General features: G+C 41.6%; 1 protein-coding gene across 1 annotated transcript in view; it reads left to right on the top strand.

Annotated features, from left to right (window-relative positions):
* Positions 1–22,661, top strand: part of avl9 (AVL9 homolog (S. cerevisiase)) — a 30,798-nt gene extending 8,137 nt beyond the window's left edge. The window contains exons 3-16 of the mRNA XM_028569720.1: positions 2,153–2,238; positions 2,985–3,056; positions 3,657–3,746; positions 3,835–3,901; positions 4,836–4,876; positions 4,974–5,012; positions 5,099–5,168; positions 6,748–7,229; positions 8,356–8,490; positions 9,200–9,419; positions 10,211–10,328; positions 11,055–11,108; positions 18,233–18,321; positions 19,254–22,661. Coding sequence (XP_028425521.1) covers positions 2,153–2,238; positions 2,985–3,056; positions 3,657–3,746; positions 3,835–3,901; positions 4,836–4,876; positions 4,974–5,012; positions 5,099–5,168; positions 6,748–7,229; positions 8,356–8,490; positions 9,200–9,419; positions 10,211–10,328; positions 11,055–11,108; positions 18,233–18,321; positions 19,254–19,381 — 1,691 coding nt within the window. The 3' untranslated portion in view covers positions 19,382–22,661. The remainder of the gene's footprint in view (positions 1–2,152; positions 2,239–2,984; positions 3,057–3,656; positions 3,747–3,834; positions 3,902–4,835; positions 4,877–4,973; positions 5,013–5,098; positions 5,169–6,747; positions 7,230–8,355; positions 8,491–9,199; positions 9,420–10,210; positions 10,329–11,054; positions 11,109–18,232; positions 18,322–19,253) is intronic.
* The last annotated feature ends 3,382 nt before the right edge of the window (positions 22,662–26,043 follow it).

Raw genomic sequence — 26,043 nt, 5'->3', positions numbered from 1 at the left:
TATTCCCCCTTGTAAATTATGCCGATGGCTCCATAAAAGAATCCTGGAAATGATTTCCTGTCACTTGTTTTGAATTCAACAAGCAATGTGTTGTATTTTAGCACCAGTACTGAAAGCAGCTGAACTGTGAACCCTTTTAATAGGTTTATTTATCGCAAGTAAAATCGCTAACGTGATATTCAACAACGTTATCGCGTATTGTCCTCATATGGTGCAGCCCTAATGTAAACCTTAAAGCCGAGAGTTGAAGGCTGTGTTTGTGGCGTCCTGCAGCTGTGGCCTGGGTCCAGATGCCCTGTTGGCCCTGCCGCTCCGCCAGCCTCTGCCTAATCTCTGACGTGCTTACTCTAACCTTTTGTAGCTCCGCTGTCCTCTCTTCCAGACCAGATCTTTATAAATCACATTATAAAACGCTCTTCATCCTCTCCTCAGATAGAATGAAGGCTGAGAGTTGTGGCATTTACTTAATTTTTTTTTGGAGCTGTTTCTTCCCTTAAAGGGAAATGGGATATTTTTTTTCCCCCTGGTACAAGATACTTTCTGGCGCGGACGCCAAACCAATCTGAGTAGCAGTCAGAATGGCTGCTGACGAGGTATTCATTTTCCTGAAAACACAGCATCTGAAATGTACCTGATGGCGTCATCAACAAACCCGAAGATCATAAGGCAACTGTTAACTGATTTCTTGCTGTGAATGTGAAATATTAACTAATTAAGCCACGTGACATACTTTAGTAGCATCATTTTGCTAGCCTTAGATTGGTTTCTTAAACCAAAAAACTTAAACTTCGGATTTAGGCAATCGGTGATGTGATGTTACAGTTTGTATTATCGAGCAGTTAGATGTTACCACATACATCTACATACAGTGGCATTCATAAGTTTATGAACCCATGCTAAAGTTGACTAAAAACTCCCAGAAACCTGTAGGTCCGCTGCAACTCTGTTCTTTTAAATCTAAGCTAAAGACCTATCTTTTTGATGTTGCTTTTCTTTAAATAATCTATTTTATTAACTTTAATTTCTTATACTGCACTGTAACTTTTATTCTTATACTGCACTATCAATTTTATTCTTGTCTTTTAATGTTTTTAATTTGTTTATTATTGTTTTTTAATTGTTTTCTAACTGCTCTTTAATGTTTTATGTAAAGCACTTTGAATTGCCCTGTTGCTGAAATGTGCTATATAAATAAAGCTGCCTTGCCTAAAAAGAGGAACACAAAAAAGCATCTTTTGGAAATTGATCTTAATGCCTTAATAAAAAAAAAAGAGGAAAAATCCAACCTTTTAAGGACACCAATTTTCTTTGTGAATGAATAATGTATCATAAAAAAATATAAATGTTCTTCCTTAAAATACAGGGGGCATAAGTAAGTACACCCTATGTTAAATTCCCATAGAGGAAGGCAGATTTTTATTTTTAAAGGATTTCATGGATCCAGGATACTATATTCACCCTACTTAGAGATTGGCATGGTTTTATTTCAGTTAGCCTAATAGTTGGTTTGATTTGCATTGAGAGATGATTTTATGGAAAGTACCCCATGCCAGTCTCTAGGTATGGTGAAGGGTGTGTGATGATGGGGGGCTATTTTAATTCCAAAGGCCAAGGGAACTTTATCAGGATGCATATTATCCTGGATCCATGAAATAACTGGCCATTAAAAATAAAAAGCGCCTGGTCAGTCAGGGAGGCCTCTAAAGACCAACTGCTTTCGCAGTTCAATCAGTTTTTTTATTATTGATCAAATAAAGTGATTAAAGAAGTGACTTTACTTCCACTAAAAAAAGAGGTAATAACTGTTGAGAACCTAAGAATTTTTATGTAATTATTTTAAATATATATGTGTCTATGGCGTAAACAGTCAAGTCAAGTGACGCCGGAGCTCCAAATACATGCTTTTGGAGGGAAATGTTGGGTCTCTGTAAGATATAGAGTGTGGTCTAGATCTACTCTATATGTAAAGTGTCCTGAGATAACTTCTGTTATGATTTGACACTATAAATAAAATTGAATTGACTTCCAAATGTCGTACCAAGTGCATGCTTTTTTCTGCACATTGTCTCTTTTGGCAGCAAAATGCTTGTGATGGATACGAAAATATGCATGATGTTGTACATTAATGTGAGTAATCATGTTGTTTTTACAGACACTGTGTATTTTCACCTGCCGCCACTAAATGAAGACATGAAGTGTGTCTACGGTGTTTCCTGCTATCGCCAAATAGAAGCAAAGGTCAGTCATATATGTTTTTTACTTAATTCTTACAGATTCATGAAGCCTTCCTTTTGTTGTCTAGCACAGTAAATAACTGTTGTAGTGTGCATACACAGTATATGTGCTGTATGTTCAAACGTATATAGACACCAGTGATGGAAGAAGTCCTCAGATATTTCACTTTTTTAAGTAAAAGTAGCAGTACCACAGCAAAGACAAGCAAAAGTCCTTAATTCAAAAAGTTGACTAAGTAGTGCTGCTTGGTTATGGAAAAGATGTTGCATATACTGAACCTAAAAAAACAGTCGTAAGTTGTAAGGGCATACATATTGTATGTTTACTGTCCCAGTTTGTTTTGCACTGTATGTTGAGCCACGTCTAAAACAACAGACGGTCAACTTTTATTTGTATTTTTTTATTTATTTTGAGTATAATTATATGAATGATGTCATATTATATAGTATTGTTCTTCACACTGAGCTGTTATAGCAGCGTCGTTGGTTTTGGAATGACACGTTCAACAATCACATACGGCTGTAATGTCCAGGTGTCCACATACTTTTGGCCATGTAGTGTATTTACCTCAAAGCATCAGATAAGATGACAGCACATCCCGTTTCTGTTTCTGTCTCTGACGATGACATCAGTGTTCATGAGGCCGGCTGCAGAGCGATTAGGCCCACAGAGGCCTCCCAATGTGGTCCAATAAATCTCTGTTTTAATGTTTTTAATCCACCCCCCGTCCCCGTCCCCCACCCCCCCAGGCCCTGAAGGTCCGACTGGCTGACGTCACCAGGGAGACGGTTCAAAAGAGCGTCTGCGTTCTCAGTCGAGTGGTGAGTCAGTCGGAGGACGATGCTTTCATCTTCACAACACAATAAAATAATATTTCAGCCTCCGTAGCTTTGCAAGTAATACATTCAGAGAGTCAGTCACTGAGCCAATGACCTGATCACCATCATGTAGAAGAGGAGGACAATGTTGGAGAGAGGATGTGAAATTGGGCAAGCCCGGGTGTTTTTTTGGTCCAGTGCCAATGTTCTTGTAAGGTTTTTAATGTTCAACAAGTTTGTGAGATAAGTTTTTTTTTTTTAAGATTATTTTTATTGTATAGTGACAGTGGATAGACAGGAAAGTCCCATCCCCCCTAGTCTTCATCCAGATAAAACTGGAATATTGGAGCTGCTTTAGGTCAGCTGTCTTCCACTTTCCCCTTTTCCTAAGAGAAGCAAAATGAGGACATAACTTAAAACAATAGATCTCATCATGTCCGGTCATTTCCTGGATAAAGATTTGTGGAAAAACAGGATTCATGAGGGTTGAGTTGTTGCTTGTCCCTGTGAGCAGAAATTGTCTCGCAAATGTTGTTTATGGTCGATGCTGTAAATGAGTCACACGCTTATGATGGGCTGCTGACGGTTTGTTGTGATTCCCAGCCCCTCTACGGTCTGCTCCAAGCTAAACTACAGCTCATCACACACGCCTACTTCGAGGAGAAAGACTTCTCGCAGATCTCGATTTTAAAGGTGAGACTCTAAGCGTCTGTTAATGTTTGACCTTTCTGTTATCGCCTCCAGCTAACCCCTCCCTGTTTCCTCTCCTCCCACCATGCAGGAACTGTACGAGCACATGAACGGCTCTCTGAGGGGCTCGGCTCTGGAGGGATCGCAGGTTTATCTAGGTGGGCCAAGCTCTCGTTTCTGTACACATTTCGGATGTACGGTGCAGTTGCATGTCACAGCTGGCAGGACAAGATGCATACTAGTGGCACAAACACAAATAATGGTGGATTTTAAATCTAATTTGTGTTATTTTATTTCCACTTTAAAGTGCTCATATTATGCTATTTGCCTTTTTCCCTTTCCTTGATTGTGTTATATATCTTTTTGTGCATGTTTATAGGTTTACAAAGTGAAAAAAGCCCAAAGTCCACCCCAAAGGGACTTATCATCTCCAACAGAAAACACTGTTCACTAACTGCTCCAAACAGCTCTACTGTAGTCCAGCCTTTACTTCAGAGACAAACGCGCATCATTTTGCATTACTTTGTAACACACGTTATAGTGCTCGCCTAGCTGCTAGCATGGCATGCCCTCATACTCTGCTTCTGACTGGCTAGTAGTCCTTACCTAGGTACTGAGCATGTGCGACTCCCAACAAAGATAGAACAGAAGTGAGCTGCAGCAATGTGCAGTACGACAAATATATGGTGTTTTTTGAAAATTAAACCACATAAAACTATTATGGTACAACCTCTTAATACAGTTATATACCTGAAAATGAGCATAATATGAGGTATTTAATCCATTTTAACTTGGGAAAAGACAAAGGGTTCTAATATGTGTCATTTTGTAAAAATATAATAATTGTCTGTCTTTGCTTTTGTGAGTATAACTTCTTATATCACATAAATACTCACTAAAGGAGTAAAATGATTGAACCGCCATTCAGAAACAGTGATTCTGAACAGTTTTGTTGTGCAGATATTCTATAAACAGACTATATTTGTGGTTATTGGCCATTTGATTGTTGTTAACTGCACCAAAATGTTCGTGCATTTTAATATGAGTGTAAAGTTTTAAAGTTTTTTTTTATGCTCTGTTTTCTTTCCTCAGGTTTATCACCGAGAGATTTAATACTGCACTTTCGACACAAGGTAGAACATTATAGATGACCAATAATGTTACGCTGTAAAACGTGTCTGCTGCTAGTGTAATGGTTCAGTAATTCTTTTCATTTTTTGATCTTCGTAGATTCTCATCCTCTTCAAGCTCATTCTGCTGGAGAAGAAGGTACGATTAGAAAACATATTCTCTTTACTAGCATCGCAGAACTTCTGAAAGTCAGTTTGTGATTGTTCTGTTGTTTGTTCTTGCAGGTCCTGTTCTACGTGTCTCCTGTCAACAGACTAGTAGGAGCTCTGATGACAGTTTTATCACTGTTTCCAGGTCAGAAACTCCAAAAGATCTCCTCTCCTCTTGCACTTTAAATCAGGCCTTTGTTAAGATGGTGCATGGGTGTTTTAATATGCATCTGTACTGAGGAAAAACTGATGAAAGAAGACGTAAAAACACAGTCTCTGCATTGACACAAAACAGCCTTACAAAGTTTTTTTTGGAAAGAGGAAAAAACATTTGAAGCAACAGGAAAGGGAAATGAAAATGGTAGTAGAGTATAGCACAGGCTCAAAACAAAAATGACAAATTTAGTTAGGAAGCACCTTTCATCACACGTAAACTCCAAATGCTTTACATTTTACACTTTACAGGATAAAATATTCAAATATAGGTATACACATGAGAACAAAGCACAAACAACAAAAATAAGGTTACAGTATAAGCATAAAAAAATGGACGCAAATGTATTTTATTGCCGCCATATTTTGATAATGAACTCTCATTTGTAAAAAGGAAGAATGTGTTATTTCTTCTTAACCCTTGTGTTGTCTTTGGATCACAATTTGACCCATTGTCTTAAATCAACAAAAAAAAATGTAACTACCTAATTGTGATTACCCCAAAATAACATGGATGATTCCATACAACGCGCTTAGCAAGTACAACAAAAATCTCTACTTTCATTGACTTGTGTGTTTTGTTCAATTTTTTTAGCATTTGAAAAGAAATAGACATTTTTCAAAACAGTATCTCGACTGAACGTTGACATATGCCATTCTGTGAATATCCTTCCTTTAATATTAGTCTGAAAAATTCATAATTTCTGCTTTTTAACTCAAGAATTAGGTATAGTTTCCTATAAATGAGGTTTATTGACCATGAATTCCAAAAATAAGTGTAAATCTAGTAATATGTTGGTGTCGGTGGTGTTTATACATGGTAGTGAAAAGACGCGTTAAATGTTAAATCAATCAAACCTCAAAAGTGCCAAAAACAATAAAAAAAGTGCCAAAAGAGACAAAAATGTTAAAAAAAGTGATTTTCAGTTTTGAATGAGATCGCTTCCGATACTGCCTAAAACCCTGGTATCGGGAAGTACTGGAGTTTATGCACCGATCTGATACCACGTAATAAAGCCCTAAAGAAAATCTACGTTAAAGACGGCCAAACTGGATAGTAAAAGAAAGTTCTGGGGCATTCATTGTTTGTGTTTGTTCATGTTTCACAAAGAGTTTAACCTGAGCCAGACCGACAACAGAGATAGAAATCATATCCCATCCATACAGGGATAGTAGTATACAGCTGTTAAAACATAATCAAATATATGACCCGCTGGTATCAGATCGGTACTCAGAATCGGCCGATACGCAAGTTCAGGTATCAGAATCGGTGTCGGGAAGCAAAAAATGGCATTTGACCATCTCTAGTTTTGACCTGGGAGGACTATGACCAAATGGAAGACAACACGAGGGTTAAAACATCTCCTAGTCTCGCTGGAAGAATCAGGACATTTAAGAACTACCTCACCTTCCTTATGTCAAACAGAGAAGCAGTAGAGGAGCAAAAGGCATTAGTCGTGATTAAGGGGACTGAGATGAAAATACATTTTGACGTGATGTGATTTGTGCAGGTATGATCGAGCACGGCCTGGTGGACTCGTCCCACTACCGGCCGAAGAGCAGCGTGACGGAGGACCCGAGTCTGGCGGAGAGCGTCTCCGGAGCCGAGGAGTTCGTCTCCGTGTCCGTCAGCGACGTCGCCGGCACCAAGCTGGGGACGAGGGTGGGGGAGACCGCCCAGCCGGCCGCGGGGTCTCCCTCCTCCGGGAACAGCACCGAGGGGGACAACCACCTCCTCAAACCCCCGTCGCGCACCTCTCCAGAGTCCTCGGAGAGCGACTGGGAGACTCTGGACCCCAGCGTGTTGGAAGACAGTCCCAAAGAGGCCGCCGAGGGGAACGAGACGCAGCTCCTGGACGCCTTCGACTCCAAGCCGGGCACGCCCATCACCGTGCAGCCCCAGTCAGGCAGCGGGCAGGGAGGGGTGGTCCAGGGCCTGGTGTCTGGTCTGGAGGAGGATCAGTACGGCCTGCCCCTCCCCATCTTCACTAAGGTAACACTCACACTAGTCTATGTAAACGACAATACATTTAGGGGATTGCTACGGTGCCATTCAGAAATTCCACCAAATGGCCTTTTTTTCGGTGGATTTGTGAGGACTATGGTTAACTGCTCCTCAGATCTCTGCAGGGTGAATCCAGACAGCTAGCTAGACCATCTGTCCAATCTGAGTTTTCTGTCGCACGACTAAAACAACCTTTGAACGTACAGACGTTCCACCAAAACAAGTTCCTTCCCGGGGTTATTTTGCAGCGGCACCGTGCAAAATGTATCGCTGCCCAAGACAATTGTGATTGGCTTAAAGAATTGCCAATAGACCAGAGCACGTTTTTCTCTCATCCCAGAATGCTGTGTGGACTAGAGGATGGATACCCGAACCGAGCCGGGCTCGGACAGCTATTTAGAAATGATTTTCGGGTCGGGCTCGGTCACATCAGCACGATAAGGCATTGAGCATTTTAAATTTAAAAAAGTTTATTATGTAGGTGCGCGCCTGTGTAAACGTGCGCTTGTTGCCCCGTGTGCGCTGATGCGCTCATCTGTTGACATGTCCGAATGCCTTCCTCCAATGTTTAATAAAAGCGGGTTTTCCACACAAACAAACGTACATGTGTCATTAGTATGAGAAAAAAAAACGAGATTTTAACTGCGTCAGGCTCTGGTTCGGTTTTCTGCTCTGTCGGACGCGGGCCGGGCTCGGACAGAAAAATGCGGCCCGATCCGCACTCTAGTGTGGACTAGAAGGAGGTTTTTATATTAATGATTGTCCGTTACATTCAAGCCATTGCCAAATAAGTTGATACAAAGCTAATTAAGCCTATCATGTTAGCACCCCTGAAATTTGGTATAAAATCAATCAAGTACTGTTTTTTTGTTTTTGCAGGTAGTCCGTTGTATTTATTTGGAGGACTGGGTTAAATAAAAAATAAAAATAGGATCTCAGTGTGTGAACTTTTCGTGTTTCCTCACACTTTTGGAGTACCTAAAAGAGTAAAACCATTCTCACAGCTCAAACCACACACTCATTAAACAATCACCCGTGTGTCTGTGTGTGTTTTGAGTTCCAGCAGGATATTAGCTCAAATTAACACACCGTGACCTTTGCCTTTCGTTGCCAGGGTTACCTGTGTCTGCCCTACATGGCCCTGCAGCAGCATCACCTCCTCTCCGACGTGACGGTGCGTGGCTTCGTTGCCGGGGCGACCAACATCCTCTTCCGTCAGCAGAGGCACCTCAGTGATGCTATTGTTGAGGTAAGCCCTGCTGCATGTCTAAATAATGTTATCTTCATGGAAAAAGTTAGATATTATAGACTTCAAGGGAACACAATTAACAAACAGACTAACACAACTAACTGGCGAGGCTAAAGAGGTAAAAGAGCAACTGTTTTGTGAGGTATTTACTCATAATCACTGTACCTCTAATAACCCCACGATTTTATTTTTTTTATTTTTGTGGCATTTTTAGGTCTTTATTATACAGGACAGCTGAAGACTTGAAAGGGTAGAGAGAGAGGGGGGAATGACAGGCCGCAGGTCGGAGTTGAACCCGGGCTCGCTGCATTGAGGAGGAAACCTCTATATATGGGCGCCCGCTCTACCAACTGAGCTATCTGGGCGCCCTAAATAACCCCACTTTAAAAGATCCCAAATGTCACTTTAAATTACACCTTAAGGCTGCGTTCAGACTGCCTGCGTCAAGATGGTCCGCCAAAAACACAGGTCTTTCCATTTATTTTGAATGGGGGTAGTGCGTTTAGGCTGCGGGGGGGAGGAATTTGGGTTTGCCGCAGGGGGGACACTCCAAAAAAACGCACCGGGCCTGCAAAGAAAAGTTGAGATTCATTTGAAAGAAACCCAAATTACTGATATAGAAACTTTTTGAAAAAGGGTCAAATTAGCCCCGAGGACAACAGGAGGGATGAGCTCCTGACAGTAACTACTGTGTGTCATGTTTTTGTAGGTGGAAGAAGCTGGCGTCCACATCCAGGACCCCGAGCTCCGTAAGATCCTGAGCCTGACGACGGCGGACCTACGTTTCGCCGACTACCTGGTCAAACACGTGACCGAGAACCGCGACGACGTTTTCCTGGACGGGACGGGCTGGGAGGGTGGAGACGAGTGGATCCGAGCCCAGTTCACCCTCTACCTCCACTCCTTACTGTCCTCCGCGTTACAGCAAGGTGTGGAGACTCAGGCAGTCACTAAGTTGTTCTTTTCTGTCTGTATCTCCCTCGCTCATTCATTTATTGTGTCACTCTTTGCTTCCTTTTTAACTTCTTCATCAAGGGACTGTTGGTCCAGTTTTTATATGTCTATGGGTCTACCCAGTCTACACGTAATGGCCTCTGTAGAGAACATGACAGTAAATCCAGTTCTAACCTAAACCTCCAAAGGAGGAACAAACTGCAGAGAATAGTGAGCATGGCCTCAAAAATTATAGGGAAGCCACAAAAGCACTTAAACACTATTGATGAGGAACCGATTGCAAACAAAGCTGAGAAAATTATTAGTGACCCTTCCCATCCATGACACAGCGAATTGGAACTCCTACCCTCAGGGAGGCGTTTTTAGAATACGAACAACAAATAGAAACAACTTTAAGAAATCCTTCATCCCCAACGCTGTGAAGGTGCTAAATAACACTGGGAACCGTGCTTAAGAATCATGGAACGTAGGGCCGGGCAGACTTCCGGGTTGCAGGTTTTATGCACAGCGAGCATTTTTAGTAGGCTATATTCATCTATTTATTTACTCATTTACTTTTGTAAATGTAACCTTTGTAAAGTCACTTTTTATGAAATGTATTGTCTGTTTTGTCCGTCTTGCCGTCTTGGCTATGTACTGTTTGCAATGTCCAGTCTCTCTTGTATTCTTGGTGAAACCGAAGAGAAATTTTCACATCCGTGGACAATAAAAGTTTTTCGTATTCATAATCGTGTCCGCTGACTCCAAGCTTCTCTTTTTGTTTCAGATAACGAGCGGCTCCTGGCGGATTACGGCGCGCCTTTCGTCGCAGCCTGGAAGATCACCCACAACTACCGCGTGTGGTACAGCAACAAGCATCCCGCCATGGCCGCCATCACCCCGGGGTAGGAATGAGAAACTATTCACGACGTCATTTTAGCTCAATTTACTCCGCGACATCAAGGATCGAGACAAAATGTTGTCTGTGTCAGGTCTTTAAAAACAATATAAATGGGATGAATGGCTGGGGGGGGAACCCAAAGTATTGGCAAATCAAAAACACCACGTTATGCAGTTGCAAAAACCTTTTTAAAATTTGGAGTAATAGTGGCCTTGTTTACAGGCATTTTCCCAAGCAACTAAACTGTTCAGATCCAGTATTTATCTAGCCTGACATGGTCATACTCAGAATGTGAACTTCCTGACCTTGAATGTTGTGGGCGGGGCTAAGTTCGGCTGACATCCAGGCTAGTATTTATCCAGAATTGAATACAAAATGTATAAAAAAATAAATAAATACAATGAAATAACAATGTTTGTGGGTGATCCATACATCTCTGTTGGAGAGATCACTCACTCACCTCATTGTTTTATGTACTGTTTTAAATTGCAGTATGTGGGAGGGAAGGGAGGGGGGTTGAGAATGGCTGGACACTATATTGCTTTTACCATAGATATAGAGCATGTTCTATATCTATGGCTTTTACATTCTTATTTATAATTTTTTTTTTATTATTATGTTTTAAATTCTATTTTATTTATTTGCAAAGCACCAAGAGGAATGGCATCCAATTTCATTGTATCCTCTACAATAACAATAAAGAATTCTATTCTATTCTATTCTGTTCTAGACACCCGTTCCAGGGCCAGTACAGTGTTGCTGATGTGAAACTACGACTCTCACAGTGAGTACTCTCTCATTCTTATGTCTCCTGCTGTGTACATTACAGTACATGCAACTTTATCGTCCGCTGTCTTTGACTACCTCCTCATCAGCCTTAAATACGGCAACGTTCTGACACAGAACGTCCGAAACGACGACAGTTAAAACATAAATAACAGATAAGATGAGGGATGCATGGCCGCCGGGCGCATTCAGCAGCAGAGCTCTGACCTAGTTATCTTTTCTTTCAAACTTCATCGTATCAGAGGTTTTTTCCCCAGTAGCTCCGTTGATGTCGTGCTCCCCAAAAACATGCATGCTGCTGCCCTCATGTGGTGACAAGGTGACACTGTAAAGACCAGACGTTGCACAGGTGGAGCAGTAAAAAACAGATTGTGGCTTTTACTTCATTTCAGTGTCCCACTCCTTTTTTTTTTAAATCCAACTATGTTTTTTAACCATACATTTTAACTTTATTCAATCATTTAAATACATTTTGCCCGTTTACTCAGACACCTGTGCTTTTACTTTGAGGGAGAGCTTTGGCCTGTTACAAAACTCTTCTGCAACCCTTAAACATCTGTTAACATGTTAACATTATTGTGTAACGTTATGTCCATTGATTAGGCGCATACAGTAATTCATTTAAGAGCACAAATTAGGTTTTGTCTTCCTTTTGACGCTGACTAGGCTCTGTACTTCCTGACAGTAATCCCTCTAAAATAAAAGACTGGAGGAAAATCGAAACTAGGAACATTTAAAGGGTATATTTGTGGGCTGGATTTCTTAACACGTAAGGGGCCTGATCTTGTGGCGGTAGGTAGGTGTTGGGACTCCTGCTTTAAATAATGTTTTCTTTATTTTTTTAGCAAGAAAAAAAACAGTAAAGAAAAAGGAATAAAGAAGGGGTTTAAAGGTCCTATGACATGCTGCTTTTTGGATGCTTTTATATAGGCCTTAGTGGTCCCCTAATACTGTATCTGAAGTCTCTTTTATATAGACCTTAGTGGTCCCCTAATACTGTATCTGAAGTCTCTTTTATATAGGCCTTAGTGATCCCCTAATACTGTATCTGAAGTCTCTTTTATATAGACCTTAGTGGTCCCCTAATACTGTATCTGAAGTCTCTTTTATATAGACCTTAGTGGTCCCCTAATACTGTATCTGAAGTCTCTTTTATATAGACCTTAGTGGTCCCCTAATACTGTATCTGAAGTCTCTTTTATATAGACCTTAGTGGTCCCCTAATACTGTATCTGAAGTCTCTTTTATATAGACCTTAGTGGTCCCCTAATACTGTATCTGAAGTCTCTTTTATATAGACCTTAGTGGTCCCCTAATACTGTATCTGAAGTCTCTTTCCCAAAATTCAGCCTTGGTGCAGAATTACAGCCACTAGAGCCAGTCCCACAATGAACTTTCCTTAGGATGTGCCATTTCTGTGTCTGTAGCTTCAAATGCTATTGAGGAGGAGAGAGGGGGGGGGCAAGGTGGAGGGTGGGGGTATGGCCTTGGCCAACTGCCATGCTTTGCTTGCAAGCCATGATGTCTCTCTCTTTCTCATGGGTGTGCCAAATTCTCTGGGCGGGCAAAGCAGAGAAAGGGGAGGTAACCTTTCCCCTTATGATGTCATAAAGGGAAGATTCCAGATCGGCCCATCTGAGCTTTCATTTTCTCAAAGGCAGAGCAGGATACCCAGGGCTCGGTTTACACCTATCACCATTTCTAGCCACTGGGGGACCATAGGCAGGCTGGGGGAATGCATATTAATAAGTGAAATTGTCATGCCATGGGACCTTTAAAGTAACTCTATGTAACTTTTAAATGTTTCTGAAACTGTGTAATGTCCCATCTGTTGATCATTAATGACCTGTAACCGCAAACAAGACTAACAGTGAAAGGAACGCTATTTTTTTATCAATGCCTTAGCCCAGGTTAAATAGTCTTTATAAGTCTCTAAAAGTTGATAAGTGACTTCTCCTGTCTTGTCTTAATGCATTTTAGACCACAAATGATTACATTTCCAAAACAGTTGTCAGGCTCAGTGCAGCTGAGTGAATACTTTATACAGTAAATATTACAGAGAGCAGTGTGTTGTTTGTGGGTGGATCCAGCAGCTCGCTGGTCACAGTGGTCCAAGGTGAAGTCATTCATTATGAGCTTGTTTCATTCTCGAAAAACTCAGCAGGAGAGACTTCTTCAGCTCCAGCTCCGGTTTCATTCCAGGAAATGTGGATGAAAGGTGACTCCGTCAACAGCTGGAGCGCCGCTTCTAGAGTTACGCGTCGGATAAACACACACACACAGCTGAGCATGTCTCCGTCCCTAACTTAGCTTTATGACGAGATCTGATACTCGGAGCTCTCACTTTACCTCTGGGTGTTTGGTGACATGCCTGCCGTAAACTCCGTCGTAAATTCTCAGTAAACAAACAAACTGTGGAGGAAACCTTAAACTTTGTTTAGTTTAGTTTATCGGGGATTCTATCAGAAATGAAACAAAAAGACAAAATTCTGTGACGATATCATGATAAAATATATACTAAATTTAATGCAAGCTCTGATCTTTACAATGAAATATTTCAGTAACCAATTAATTAAGTGTTTAATGTTGCAACGCATTTTTGTCCAGTGATTTAAGAATTTGTCAAAATGTGATTAAAGGTCCCACAGGAGGAGTTGAAATGTAAGAAACTGACTCATATAAAGCCTTTATTTTTATAATCGGCTAACTGATGTTAAAACCTGATTTAAATAAATAACCCGAGACACTGAAGGACAATAATGTACATAACAATATTAAAGAAGGAACGAAGGAAGTCGTAAATGTAAAAAAGGACGGAGGAAAGAAAGAAAAGAGGGAAGTATGGACAGAAGCAGAGAGGTAGAAGGACGGGAAGGTTAAAGATTAAAAGAAGGAAGGAAGGAAAGAAGAATGTGAAGATGTCCCTTAGGGAAACTGTGATGTGAGGAAGTTTGGCACTTGGCCATCGGAGCTTCTCAGAAATAAACGCATCTCATTTCCTGCCCTTTGGCTTTGTGTCAGAGCCGCTGTGGGAACGTGTGCGTGTGAGGTTTTCCTACACGTGTTCTCTGAGCGGAGACGGCAGATAAACGGCGCGCTTGAACATCACAGACGAGTGTTTACATGACTGCCAGAAGCTTCAGGCCTCGCAGACGGACATCTCAAAAAGGATGTCAAAACCTGAGCACAGGTTCTAACCGTGAGAATAGTCTAGATCTACTTCCAGTTGCCGCCAGAAATTCTGCCAAATCGCGCTTTTCACCCGGATTCCCGTCGCCGCCTTCTTCCTTTGTGTTGGCGTTCTAACCTCCGGTGGATTTGTGAGGACTATGGTTAACTGCTCCTCAGATCTCTGCAGGGTAAATCCAGACAGCTAGCTAGACTATCTGTCCTATCTGAGTTTTCTGTCGCACGACTATAACAACCTTTGAACGTACACATGTTCCACCAAAACAAGTTCCTTCCCGAGGCTATTTTGCAGAGGCACCGTGGCTCCGTTGGGTGCTTAGCGCCGCCCAAGACAATTGTGATTGGTTTAAAGAAATGCCAATAAACCAGAGCACGTTTTTCTCCCGTCCCGGGAATGCTGTGTGGACTAGCCAGAGCCTCCTCCGCAGCGCTGTGGAGGAAGGTCTGGCAAAGCGAGACTACAGTCACAATAACTGAAATCACCTTCGTGGGTGTTTAGAGGCTTTAACATGCAGGTGGCCTCATAATCAGTTTTGAGACCCCTGCTCTAAATAATGTTCTTGGAAGTCTGCAGTTATTAGCCAAAAAAAAAAAAAAAAAAAAAAAACATGGAGCTGTTTTGCTGCAACTTGAGGCTGCCCACACGGGGGAAACTGGGGTTATTGGGACAGACGGTGACTGGTCTAATGTTCTCCACTCGTCAGGCTGCTGGTTGAGAAAGCAAAAGCAGAAAGCTGAGTCCATCCACCAGCTCATCACTCTTTGTCCCACTGATGCTGCCCTGCCACCTCCTCTCTATTTAAAAAGAAGAAAAAAAAAGAAAAAGGGGGAAAAAAAAGCCAAGCCCCCAGCTTGACTTCCTTGTGAATGTGCTGTGTTGCGTGCGTGTTATGGAGGCACTTTTCACGTTTCCTCGTCGTCTGTGTTGGACAAAGAGCAGCCGGTGGCGGAGATGTTGATGCGAGGCAGACGCTCGCTGTTGGAGGATCTTTTCTTTATTGTAAAGGAGCTGTTTATTTGGGTCAGCCAGCGAGACGGAGAGCCAGTGTGTCCTCTCTGAGCTAACCGTGTACACACAGCTGAGGGGGGGGATGAAGACTGCTTTCTGTTAGACTGTTGGAAAGCTTTTGGGAGGCTGGGTGGCATCTGAAAAAAAAAAGTTGAAATAGAATTTATTTAACCACAGTGTTGCCATTATTTTCCCCAAATTTCCCCTCAACAGCATCAATTTAAAAAAAAAAAAAAAAAAACTTTTTTTCCATGCTAGAGTATGTCACATTTATATGAGTATATTAAACAATACATTAAAATTGTGATTCTAGATGTCTTTCGCATTATTTTAACACATTTCCCTGTTATTTAGATATATTTGAAAGCTTTGAGATCTTGATTGAAGTAAAAGGCCAATTTGGGGATTTTTGACCATATATAATATATAAGTGTAAAAAAAAAAAAAAAAAGTTATGTAAGATAATATCAAATGTTTTTTTTATCCCCAAATATTTCACATTATGATAAATAGGTGACGAAAATGAGATTATTTTGAATATCTGGAAACATAATCGGTGCGCTAGTGGCATTGATCAGTATGTCAACAGTACTACATAAGAGATTATGGTGCTGTTGAGTGGTAAAAATCATATCTAAAACCACTTTTTAGACTTTGAAATCAGTCAAAAACAACTAATTAAACACACCGACTGCTCTCATGTTCCCATGGGATTGTCTCAGTGTCCTACAGACACCTAGTGGCTTTAAAGTGAATGACAAAAACACGCTAAGCCTCTCAGCTCGGCTGGGAATGCACAATAGCGGGTCTCTTACTTTGAAAATAAAAGACAAAAGGAAGCTGGCACAGTGAGGACAGATTCCTGGTGGACGTGCAGCCGATGGAGCGGGATCACAGATCCTAGTCACCGCAGCTTGTTTTGGTGGATCCCGCTCGGTGTCCCCGTGAGTTGATGGCGCCGCGAGTGACGTCCGCCTGACTGCCGAGACGCCACGGAGGCAGCGAGCCGTGGTGCCAGTTCACGCTGTGCCGGGTTTACTCTGCACAGAGCGCTGTCATGTTGATGCTGTGGTCAGATAAACACTGTTTATCTTGACAGCAGTTATACCAGCAAAAAACACACACACACACACACACACATACATCTCACTTTCTCTTTGGTTTTAGGTTTCATACACAGACTTTACAAGCTGAAGGTCTCTTTTAGATTAACTATGAATCTTGACCAGGGGCCTTATAGAAAGCCATTCTCTATGGGCCCCTCCCCACATCCACAGCTATTCATTCTAGCATCTTTTGGGGTACGGAGTCCCATTTCCACCCCCAGTCTGACTACCTTGGCTCTGACAGTTGCTTATATTTACTGGCAACTAATAATTAGGAAGGAGACCGCATCATGTTAAAGCTGAAATCTGCAATCAATCTCTTTTCTTCCTTCAGTTGCAAAGGCTTCTGGACCAATATTCAAGACATATTTAAAATATAAAGAGCGTATTATAAATGCGTTATTGTCACATTGTGTACTAAATAAAAACCCCACCCAGGTCAATAACCAATAAACTGTAGCTTTAACTCACTGAGGAAAGTGTTTTTTTTTTATACCAAAGTTACAACTTTTCACAAAAAAAAAAAAAAAAAAAAAAATGCCCTGGTTGACTATGGATTTATACAACAAGTTTTTCCTCACTAGGTATGCTCACGCCAAGGTAATGCATGACAAGGTTATAATAGTTTTGAATTTTTAATTGGTCTTGAATTTAATTCAGTTTTTGCCTTTCGATTTCATTTCAGTTTAGTTTTAGTTAGTTTTCAGAGTGTTTGCTAGTTTTAGTTTAGTTTTAGTGTGTATATATATATATATATATATATATATATATATATATATATATATATATATATATATATATATATATATTTTACATTGTTGGAGAATAGCCATAATCTTTAATGTTGAATCTTTGCGCTACTTTAGTGTCCGATGTGACGCAATAACGACACAGCGCCATCTCGTGGCAACTCAGTCCAGTTTTTCAATGTCACGAGAATTGACGGTAATTCATGCCGTCTCCTTTTTTTTCCCTAGGAAAAACTGAAATGATTCATTTTCATTCAATTTGTATGCGTTATTTTACCTGCCAATATAGTTTAAGGTTTTCTGGAAGGTTTGAGTTTGTATTGAGTTTCCTAAAAATCTCTTTCACTGCTTATTTTTGTTTTAGTTTACTAAAATAACCCTGCACGCTACTGAGAAAGAAAGCGAAGGTTCCCCTGATGTATTCACACTTGATACTGACTGAACGAATACGCTCGGAATTGGCAAAGATATAAAAACTGCCGTTTGCCTTCAGGCGTTTCTTTGCCTTCAGGCTTTCGAAGGTTTTAAACTGTTGGGATCACAACAAGGCAGCAGCAGCAGTGTAGGGAGATTCACGGTGACCAGGTTTATTTCCAGATGAAATCGTTGGCATCATTAGAGGGTGTGAAGACACACAGTGGCAGCTGCTGACACGTACGCACAACGCGTTTTGAAGCCCGCTGCTGTTTGCCCAGATGATGCAGGAGTGAGATTCCTGCTGAATGTCAGGCCAGTGGGGGATCCGTGTGAAAGGTTGCGCGTTGGACTCGCACCAGGCTGCTGTTCAGATGCAGCCCCATTTAGCCGTCCCCGTTTTGTTGTGAAACGCGGCCTGCTCGTTTCCGCTGCTCAGCCGCCGCTCTTACATAATCCCCTCTTAACAGGTTGGCGCAACATTTAGCAACAGCACTTTTTTGTTGTTGTGTTTTCCGGGAAGAAGAATTCCTACAATGTCACACCGGAGACGGGGATTGGAGGGAGAGGGAGGGGCTGGGGGGTGCGCGTGCGTGCATGCATACATGGTTTTTCTAATCTTTTTGTTTTCTCCTTTCCTTCATGTCCACTGCAGCTCGGTGCAGAACAGCGAGCGAGGGAAGAAGATCGGAAACGCCATGATGACCACCAGTCGCAGCGTGGTCCAGACGGGGAAGGCAGTGGGTAAGACAGCTCAGGAAACGGCCCCCAAAATGAGATGTCTGAGGGGAACCGTTACTCCGGGTAGCGTCCAATAAATAAGCTGAAAGGGTTCAGTGTCTTGACTCTGCTGCTGAGACAATATTTCCATGTTAAACAGATCACCCACGCAGTTCCTGTCATCATTCTTAAATCATGTCAACACCTGCCAAACACCTGTTAAACAGGTAGTTTAGCAGGTTCATAATTAAGGACATTGTATGGGGAATTTGGGACACTAAACTGCACGTATACCGGCTTGCATAATCAATTTAAATATAAATCGTGTAAAAAAATGTTTCCAAATGTGTAATATAAAAAGAGTAAAGTGGCAAATCCTCACATACTGTATGAGAAGCCGAGACCGGCAAATGTTTTTTTTTTTTTTTTTTTTTTTTTTTTTTTTAAGGGCTGGACCCAAATATTCACTTTTTGGATATTCGTTCGTTGGGTAGTTGATTTTTGTTTATAATTTTGGGGTTTAGATTTTTTTTGTTGATAAATGTAAGCTATGAATTAAGATGAACTCCAAAATAAATTTTGTCAGCACAATATTGTACTGTTAAGATGTGGAAATATATAAAATACATATACTTCCTGTGTGTCAGACAATTTTCCTGCAACAAAGCGCTTGAGAACAGTTCATGTCAAAACTGAATTTATTTTCTATAAAAACCCATTTTATTGAACAAAAAGAAGCTAATGTCTAAACACAAAAAAACTGCTCAAAATAAAATACAGTGGACAGTTTGAAAAAATAATGATTTAAATAAGTCAAAGTAGAGAAAAGTACCATGTATGGCACCTTTTTCGGTGCTATGGACACATTTTGGTTCATCAGTAAGACAAAAATCGTGAAAACAAACCTGTATTTAGCTGTTAAGTGACCTCTCGCTGTTCTCCACCTCTGCTCTCAGGTCAGTCCGTGGGCGGAGCGTTGACTAGCGCCAAGTCGGCCATGTCCTCCTGGTTCTCCACCCTGGCCCAGCCTGCAGGCGTCACCCCCCAGGAGTATCCGGAGCCCGCCACAGAGGTCCATCCCTGAAACCAAACCCACTGGTCCTCTGTCTCTGTCCTCGTCCTCTGAGGGTAAGAGAGCTGCTTTTATGAAGGAGGAATAAATGGTCATCTCCAGAAACGGGTTTTTACGTCTGAACCACGAAGGCTGACATCCTCGTTGTATGGCGACGCTATTCCGGACAGGAAGGCACGCGCTGCGGTTCTACTAACTGTACAGTCCATATCCACTGTGAGGCAGAGACTGCCAGCGCTTTGAATCAAAAACCCAGAAATTTCCGCAGGCCGTGTCCGGCCCCTCTGTTTTTATCGCTGGATGCTTTTCCTGTGAGACACTAAAGATGCTGTTGTAGGGGTTTGCGGTGTTCATTCTTTTGCTGCATATTTCTAGAGTTTGTCTATATAGCTGCCTGACATATTTTGCTGACAGAGGAATTATGGTAAAACATCCGTGTCGCAGGATTTGACAGAACAGCGTGAGCTGTGGCACCTTGAAGATTTCTAACGGTTTAGATTTTAAATTCATTCTGGCTCATGTTCGGTGACGTCTCTGTGAGAGGCAAAGTCCCTCCGCTTCCGTTGGCCCTCACGGGACCTTATTTCGGAAGAAATATATACGGTTGTCGACGACGAGAGACAAATCTCTTCTTTTTTTTGTCCCTTTTGAACAGTACGGAGCCCTGGAGGTTTCTCGTGCGCACCAGAAACTTTCTCATGACCACACGAAAGCCCCTTTCTGTCATTTCCACGCATGAAAACAGCAGCCAAATGTCCCTTCAGGGGCTCCGTAGAATTGTGCCATGAATTTAAAAGATACTTTTGCAAGTCAAGAAAGTTGCAGTTTGTTGTAGTACCAATTCGTTTTGTGTGAAACCGCTCTGTCAACTACATCTCTCGTCCCGCCTGCTCAATATACATCACTTTGCTTGCTAGCTAGCTAGCTAGGTACCTAAGCTATGCTCCACACACAAATATAACATTATCTTACTTTATGTGTTTTATCCAGCAATTTTTTATCGAACAAGCAAGATCCATTGCTAGTGTGAGTAACGTAACATCCCAGTACCAAACACACAGGCGTCGTAGCTTCAGCGAGACGTCACTTATGCGACTATGTGGTGATTAGTCTTTCAAATAAGTCTTATGTTTCAAAGATTTACAACAAACTGAGACTTTCTTGACTTGCAAAATTACCTTTTGAATTGACAAACCTATGTGTAATTCATGGCACAATTCAAACAGGATCAAAACATTATTTGTTTCTCGCTGTTTACTACTGTACGTATTCTTTTCTCAAATAAGGTCCCATGGTGGTTTGCGTCTTTATGGTGGTTGTTGTGGTAACAGCATGCATTCCTGAGTAAAAACACACATGTAGACTGACTAGCTAAAGAACTAACAGTTATTTATATTATTGATCAATTTGTTGATAATAATTATGATTATTAGGTTGCAAATGTCAGAAAATAGTGAAAATGTCCACAACCATTTCCAAATATGACAAAATATATTAATAAAAAATATTTTTAGCTAATTCATTTAAATTGAGTGTAACAGAGATAGAACACTTCATACTTTTCCTTTAACCTCCAAACAGTTATATAATAATATAATATAATAGTAATAGTAGCTAAAGCTTTTTAGCTAGCAAAAAACAATAACTTAGCTAGCTAATGCTACTTTGAAGTATTTTTGTTAGGTTTGTTTGACATAGTGAGCATTAAATCATACACATTTACAAAATGGCCATGATTTATGTCCAATGTGATCTTTAATGAAGAGAATAGAAAAGAATATAATGTTATGTTAAGATATTAGCATGGTGCCTGTAAACTTCCAAATAGTGTTAGCTAGCTAACTTTGTTAGCATTGGCTTGCTGGCTAAAACGCGTTAGCTACTGTTTCAAGCGTTATACTACAAACCTATGCTGTACAGAATATGGTGTAAAGAGGATCTTTGTTACCATTAACTGCACTGGCTGCTGTAGTTTCATTACGAACGTTAGCTTTAGCAAGGTAGCTAGCTGAAAATGCTGGCACTCGGTGTGTTTAGCCATCACTGTTTTCAGCTAAGCTAGCTAGCCACACAGTGTAATGAAATGTGAAAATTAAAGTAGATAATTGATTAAATATGTGCCAAAAATAAGAAAGAAATCCAGCAGTTAAAAGATAAAATTAACTAATTAAGTTTTTGTTTTATCAAGTTGTTTGTGGGTTAAAAGCTTTTTGATATTTTTTACCAACTGATTGTAGCTTTAAGGGTTTATATTTCTTTTTACACTATATTTTAAATATCTAACTAATCGTTGTTTGCACAAAACAGAGAATGTTTGGCATTTTTCTTGATAAATAATTAATCCATTCCCAAAACTTGGAAATCAAACAACTAATTGGTTATTTGATGAATGATTTCAGCTCTAAACTTAAATTACATTTCCTGTTAAATGCGTTTTTTTTTCTCCGCATCTGTGACAAATACAGAACACCACACAAACATAATTACAAAATCTGAATGCTGTTACTGCAGTAACCACAATGTTATTACATAAATCCTTGTGTACCTAATGCCTGATATTGTGCCCTGATAAACGTGATGAAAACCTCTCTTAACTATGAAGGAACCTGCAACCAGCTTTGTGTTTGACGGGGTGTTATTAACCCTCACCCAGGCCTTTTTATACTATATATATTGGGAGAACTATATTTAGTAAATCTGAAGATAGTTTTAAGTCAGATAACTTATTTATTTGTTGTGTAAAAAAATCATAAATATCCATGTTTTGTCATTACAACACTGGAACAAGTCCTAATCCGTGGACCACTGTGTGTATTTGCACAAAGCAGCCATAATATTCTATTTATATGAATCTTTATCGAACTGTAATTTTGAGTTGCTTACAGAATAATTTCCCTCCATGTTTCAAATATTCAACACGTTGGATTTCAAGTGGTCCAGTGAGCATGCTCTGTCCAGTCCAGTTTTACAGCTGTAATGAGAGTCATCCTTCTGTCTTTAAAACTCTTTTAATGTTTCTATTGTCTTCGTTTCTTCATGCTTTTAAACCTTCTTTGACCATTGAGTCATTTCGGGAATTTCCTTTTGATTTCTGGATTAAGTTTAAGAAGATATCAGCTGTTAAAAGCTGCTTTTCGTTTCTTTTTTTTATGATAGATTTTCATTTTGTATTTAACAGATATGAATGTAATGTGATTTGACATTCACAGAATATTTTCTTGACAGATGCTTTTAATGTATTTCAGAAGTGATACTATACTATATTGCTGTATTAAATAAAATAATAAAAATGTACTGCAGGCTTTTATTTTTTAAGGAGACGGTGATACAGGAACAATTCTTTTATCCCTCTGGGGATGCACTTTGTGTCTGAATACAAATGTAGGTCAGCCAAAGTGTGTGTGTGTGGGGGGTTGTTGTTGTGGTGGTAGCACATGGCCCCACAAAAATGCACCCATGTGTTATCCGGAAAAAAAACAATTTGGCAGCATCACGAGGACACATGAGCCCAGCGACCTCAGCCGAAAGTCACACTCAGTAACCCGGACTGACAACCAGTACAAAGTGATTGTTTTCATCAATAATTCATATGCTGATTTTAATTTGTTTTGATTAATCATTTACATAATCCTTAAAAAAACAACTTGCTGGTTGAATGTTGAATAACCTTTCCTGAAAATGACCATTTGAAAGGTGAATGCAGGATTTTATGTTTTACAGCCGCGTGACTATAATTAAACTACTTTTGGAGTTATACCAGTATAGTAGTTATATTTAACAGTTTTATCCTTAACAGGTAAACTCAAAGACATAGAATATATTTCTTATTAAGGGCATAAAAATTGTTAATAGGATTTTTTTTTTTTTTAAATGTATAGGAATCCTAAAGGATTTTATTAGAACTAGGCTACTGAAAAAAAAAAAAAGATTTCCAATAGGGCTGTAAAAATCCTAAAAGTAGGAGTTTTAGAAATATATGGTAAATTCTACTGGAAATAATGAAAAAGCTATAGACTTTTTCACTAGGGAGTAGAAATGTAACTAATGACATAATTTCTGTCACTGCACACAATGGCAGTTCATGTAATTTTAGCTTGCTGTCCTTGACGTTATTGATAAGAAATACTGTAACTGTCAAATGTCTGAGAAACAGTTAATTTTATTTGAAAAGTAGTAAAAACTTGTGTTGCAAGACGTGTGGAGGCTACGATAAATCCGCCTATCAAAACATGTTTTAATGTTTCACTTTTCATCATAGTGATTATGGGTACAATCATAGATAACATTTTTAAGTTTTGTCCCACACTGCCACAAGAACACAAACAATATAGCTGCGTGTGACTTGGTGTTTTAAAGGGTTAGTTCGGAGTCACCAAAGTCAGCGGTAGAACAGACACTACTGTGCTCTGAGAGGTAACATTTTTTTGTCAAAGAGTCTGGTGTACTTGAAGAAAGCGGAGCTAACGGGGGCTTAAGGGTTCAGTTCCCCGTTGTAAAGGGCTGTAAAGCGGTGAAAATATTTCTAAATATAGCGCACTAGCACTTTAACTGATAATTGTAGCTAGCACACTGACTATGGAGAAGTACTTCATACGACCACACTTAAAAAAAATCCAAACTAACCCTTTCAACCTTTTTTTGGTTAACAATCAAAGTGCTTGTAGCACCTGTGCTCATTTTAAAAGTTGATTAATAATACAAAAAATAAAACATCAAAGCAACTAGGGCTGTGTATGTGCAAGAATCTGGCGATACAATACGTATCACGATGCATGGGTCACGATTCAATACATTGCAATATATTTCGATACCGTGTGTAGGACCTCTCCGTGAACCATCACCTTATCGTGGTGGAGAGGTTTGTGTGTCTCTGTGAACCTGAGGGCTGTGTTGTCTGGAGCTTTGTGCTCCTGGTAGGGTCTCCCAAGGCAAAGTGGTCTCAGGTGAGGGGCCAGACAAAGAATGGTTCAAAACCCCAATGAAAAAGCTAAGCAGAGATGGAGTGACCCTGCCCGGAGGAAGCCGGGGCCCCCCGCCTGGAGCCAGGCCCAGACGGTGGGCTCGCCGGCGAAGCGCCTGGTGGCCGGGTTTGCCACGGAGCCCGGCCGGGCACAGCCCGAACAAGCTACGTGGCAACCCTCTCCATCCCATGGGCCCACCACCTGTGGGAGGAACCGTTGGGGTCGGGTGCGATGCCACATGGGTGGCAGTGAAGGTCAGGGGCCTCGACGGACCAGACCCGGGCAGCAGACGCTGGCTCTGGGGACGTGGAACGTCACCTCTCTGTGGGGGAAGGAGCCGGAACTGGTGCGGGAGGTGGAGCGCTACCGGTTAGATCTGGTGGGGCTTACCTCTCACGCACAGTCTTGGTTCTGGAACCATACTCCTGGATAGGGGTTGGACTCTTTTCTTCTCCGGAGTTGCCCAGGGTGTGAGGCGCCGGGCGGGTGTGGGGATACTCACAAGTCCCCGGCTGAGCGCCGCTGTGTTGGAGTTTACCCCAGTGGACGAGAGGGGCCTCCCGCCGCTGTGTTGGAGAGGTGGACGCAGAGGGTCGCCTCCCACGCCTGCGGGTTGTGGGGGGAAAACTCTGACTGTTGTTTGTGCATATGCACCAAACAGGAGTTCGGAGTATTCGGCCTTCTTGAGACCTTGACTGGAGTCCTGCATGGGGCTCCAGTGGGGGACTCCATTGTTCTGCTGGGGACTTCAACGCACACGTGGGCAATGATGGAGACACCTGGAGAGGCGTGATTGGGAGGAACGGCCTCCTGATCTAAACCAGAGTGGTTGTTTGTTGTTGGACTTCTGTGCTAGTCATGGATTGTCTATAACGAACACCATGTTCGAACATAGGGATGCTCATAAGTGTACCTGGTACCAGAGCACCCTAGGCCGAAGGTCAATGATCGATTTCATAATCGTTTCATCTGATCTGAGGCCGTATGTTTTGGACACTCGGGTGAAGAGAGGGGCAGAGCTGTCAACCGATCACCATCTGGTGGTGAGTTGGGTCAGAGGGTGGGGAAGACTCTGGACAGACCTGGTAAGCCCAAACGTGTAGTGCGGGTAAATTGGGAACGTCTGGAGGAGGCCCCTGTCCAACAGACTTTCAACTCACACCTCCGGGCGGAGCTTTTCGTGCATCCCTGTGGAGGCTGGGGGCATTGAACCCGAGTGGACAATGTTCAAAGTTTCCATTGCTGAAGCTGCAGCGAGGAGCTGTGGTCTTAGGGTCTTAGGTGCCTCAAGGGGCGGTAACCCACGAACACCGTGGTGGACAACGGTGGTCAGGGAAGCCGTCCGACTGAAGAAGGAGTCTTTCCGGGATATGTTATCCCGGAGGAGGACTCGGAGGCAGTTGCAGGGCACCGAAGGGCCCGAAGGGCTGCAGCCTCTGCCGTGAAAGAGGCAAAGCAGCGGGTGTGGGAGAAGTTTGGAGAAGACATGGAGAAGGACTTTCGGTCGGCACCAAAGTGCTTCTGGAAAACTGTTCGCCACCTCAGGAGGGGGAAGCGGGGAACCATCCAAGCTGTGTACAGTAAGGATGGGACACTGTTGACCTCAACTGAGGAGGTAATAGGGCGGTGGAAGGAGCACTTTGCAGAACTCCTGAATCCGACTAATACGCCCTCTATGTTAGAGGCAGAGCTGGAGGATAATGGGGGATTGTC

Source organism: Perca flavescens, chromosome 22 (genome assembly GCF_004354835.1).
Source record: "Perca flavescens isolate YP-PL-M2 chromosome 22, PFLA_1.0, whole genome shotgun sequence".
Lineage (NCBI taxonomy): Eukaryota > Metazoa > Chordata > Actinopteri > Perciformes > Percidae > Perca > Perca flavescens.
The sequence above is the reverse complement of the archived record's forward strand: the minus strand, read 5'-3'. Positions and strand labels throughout refer to the sequence as shown.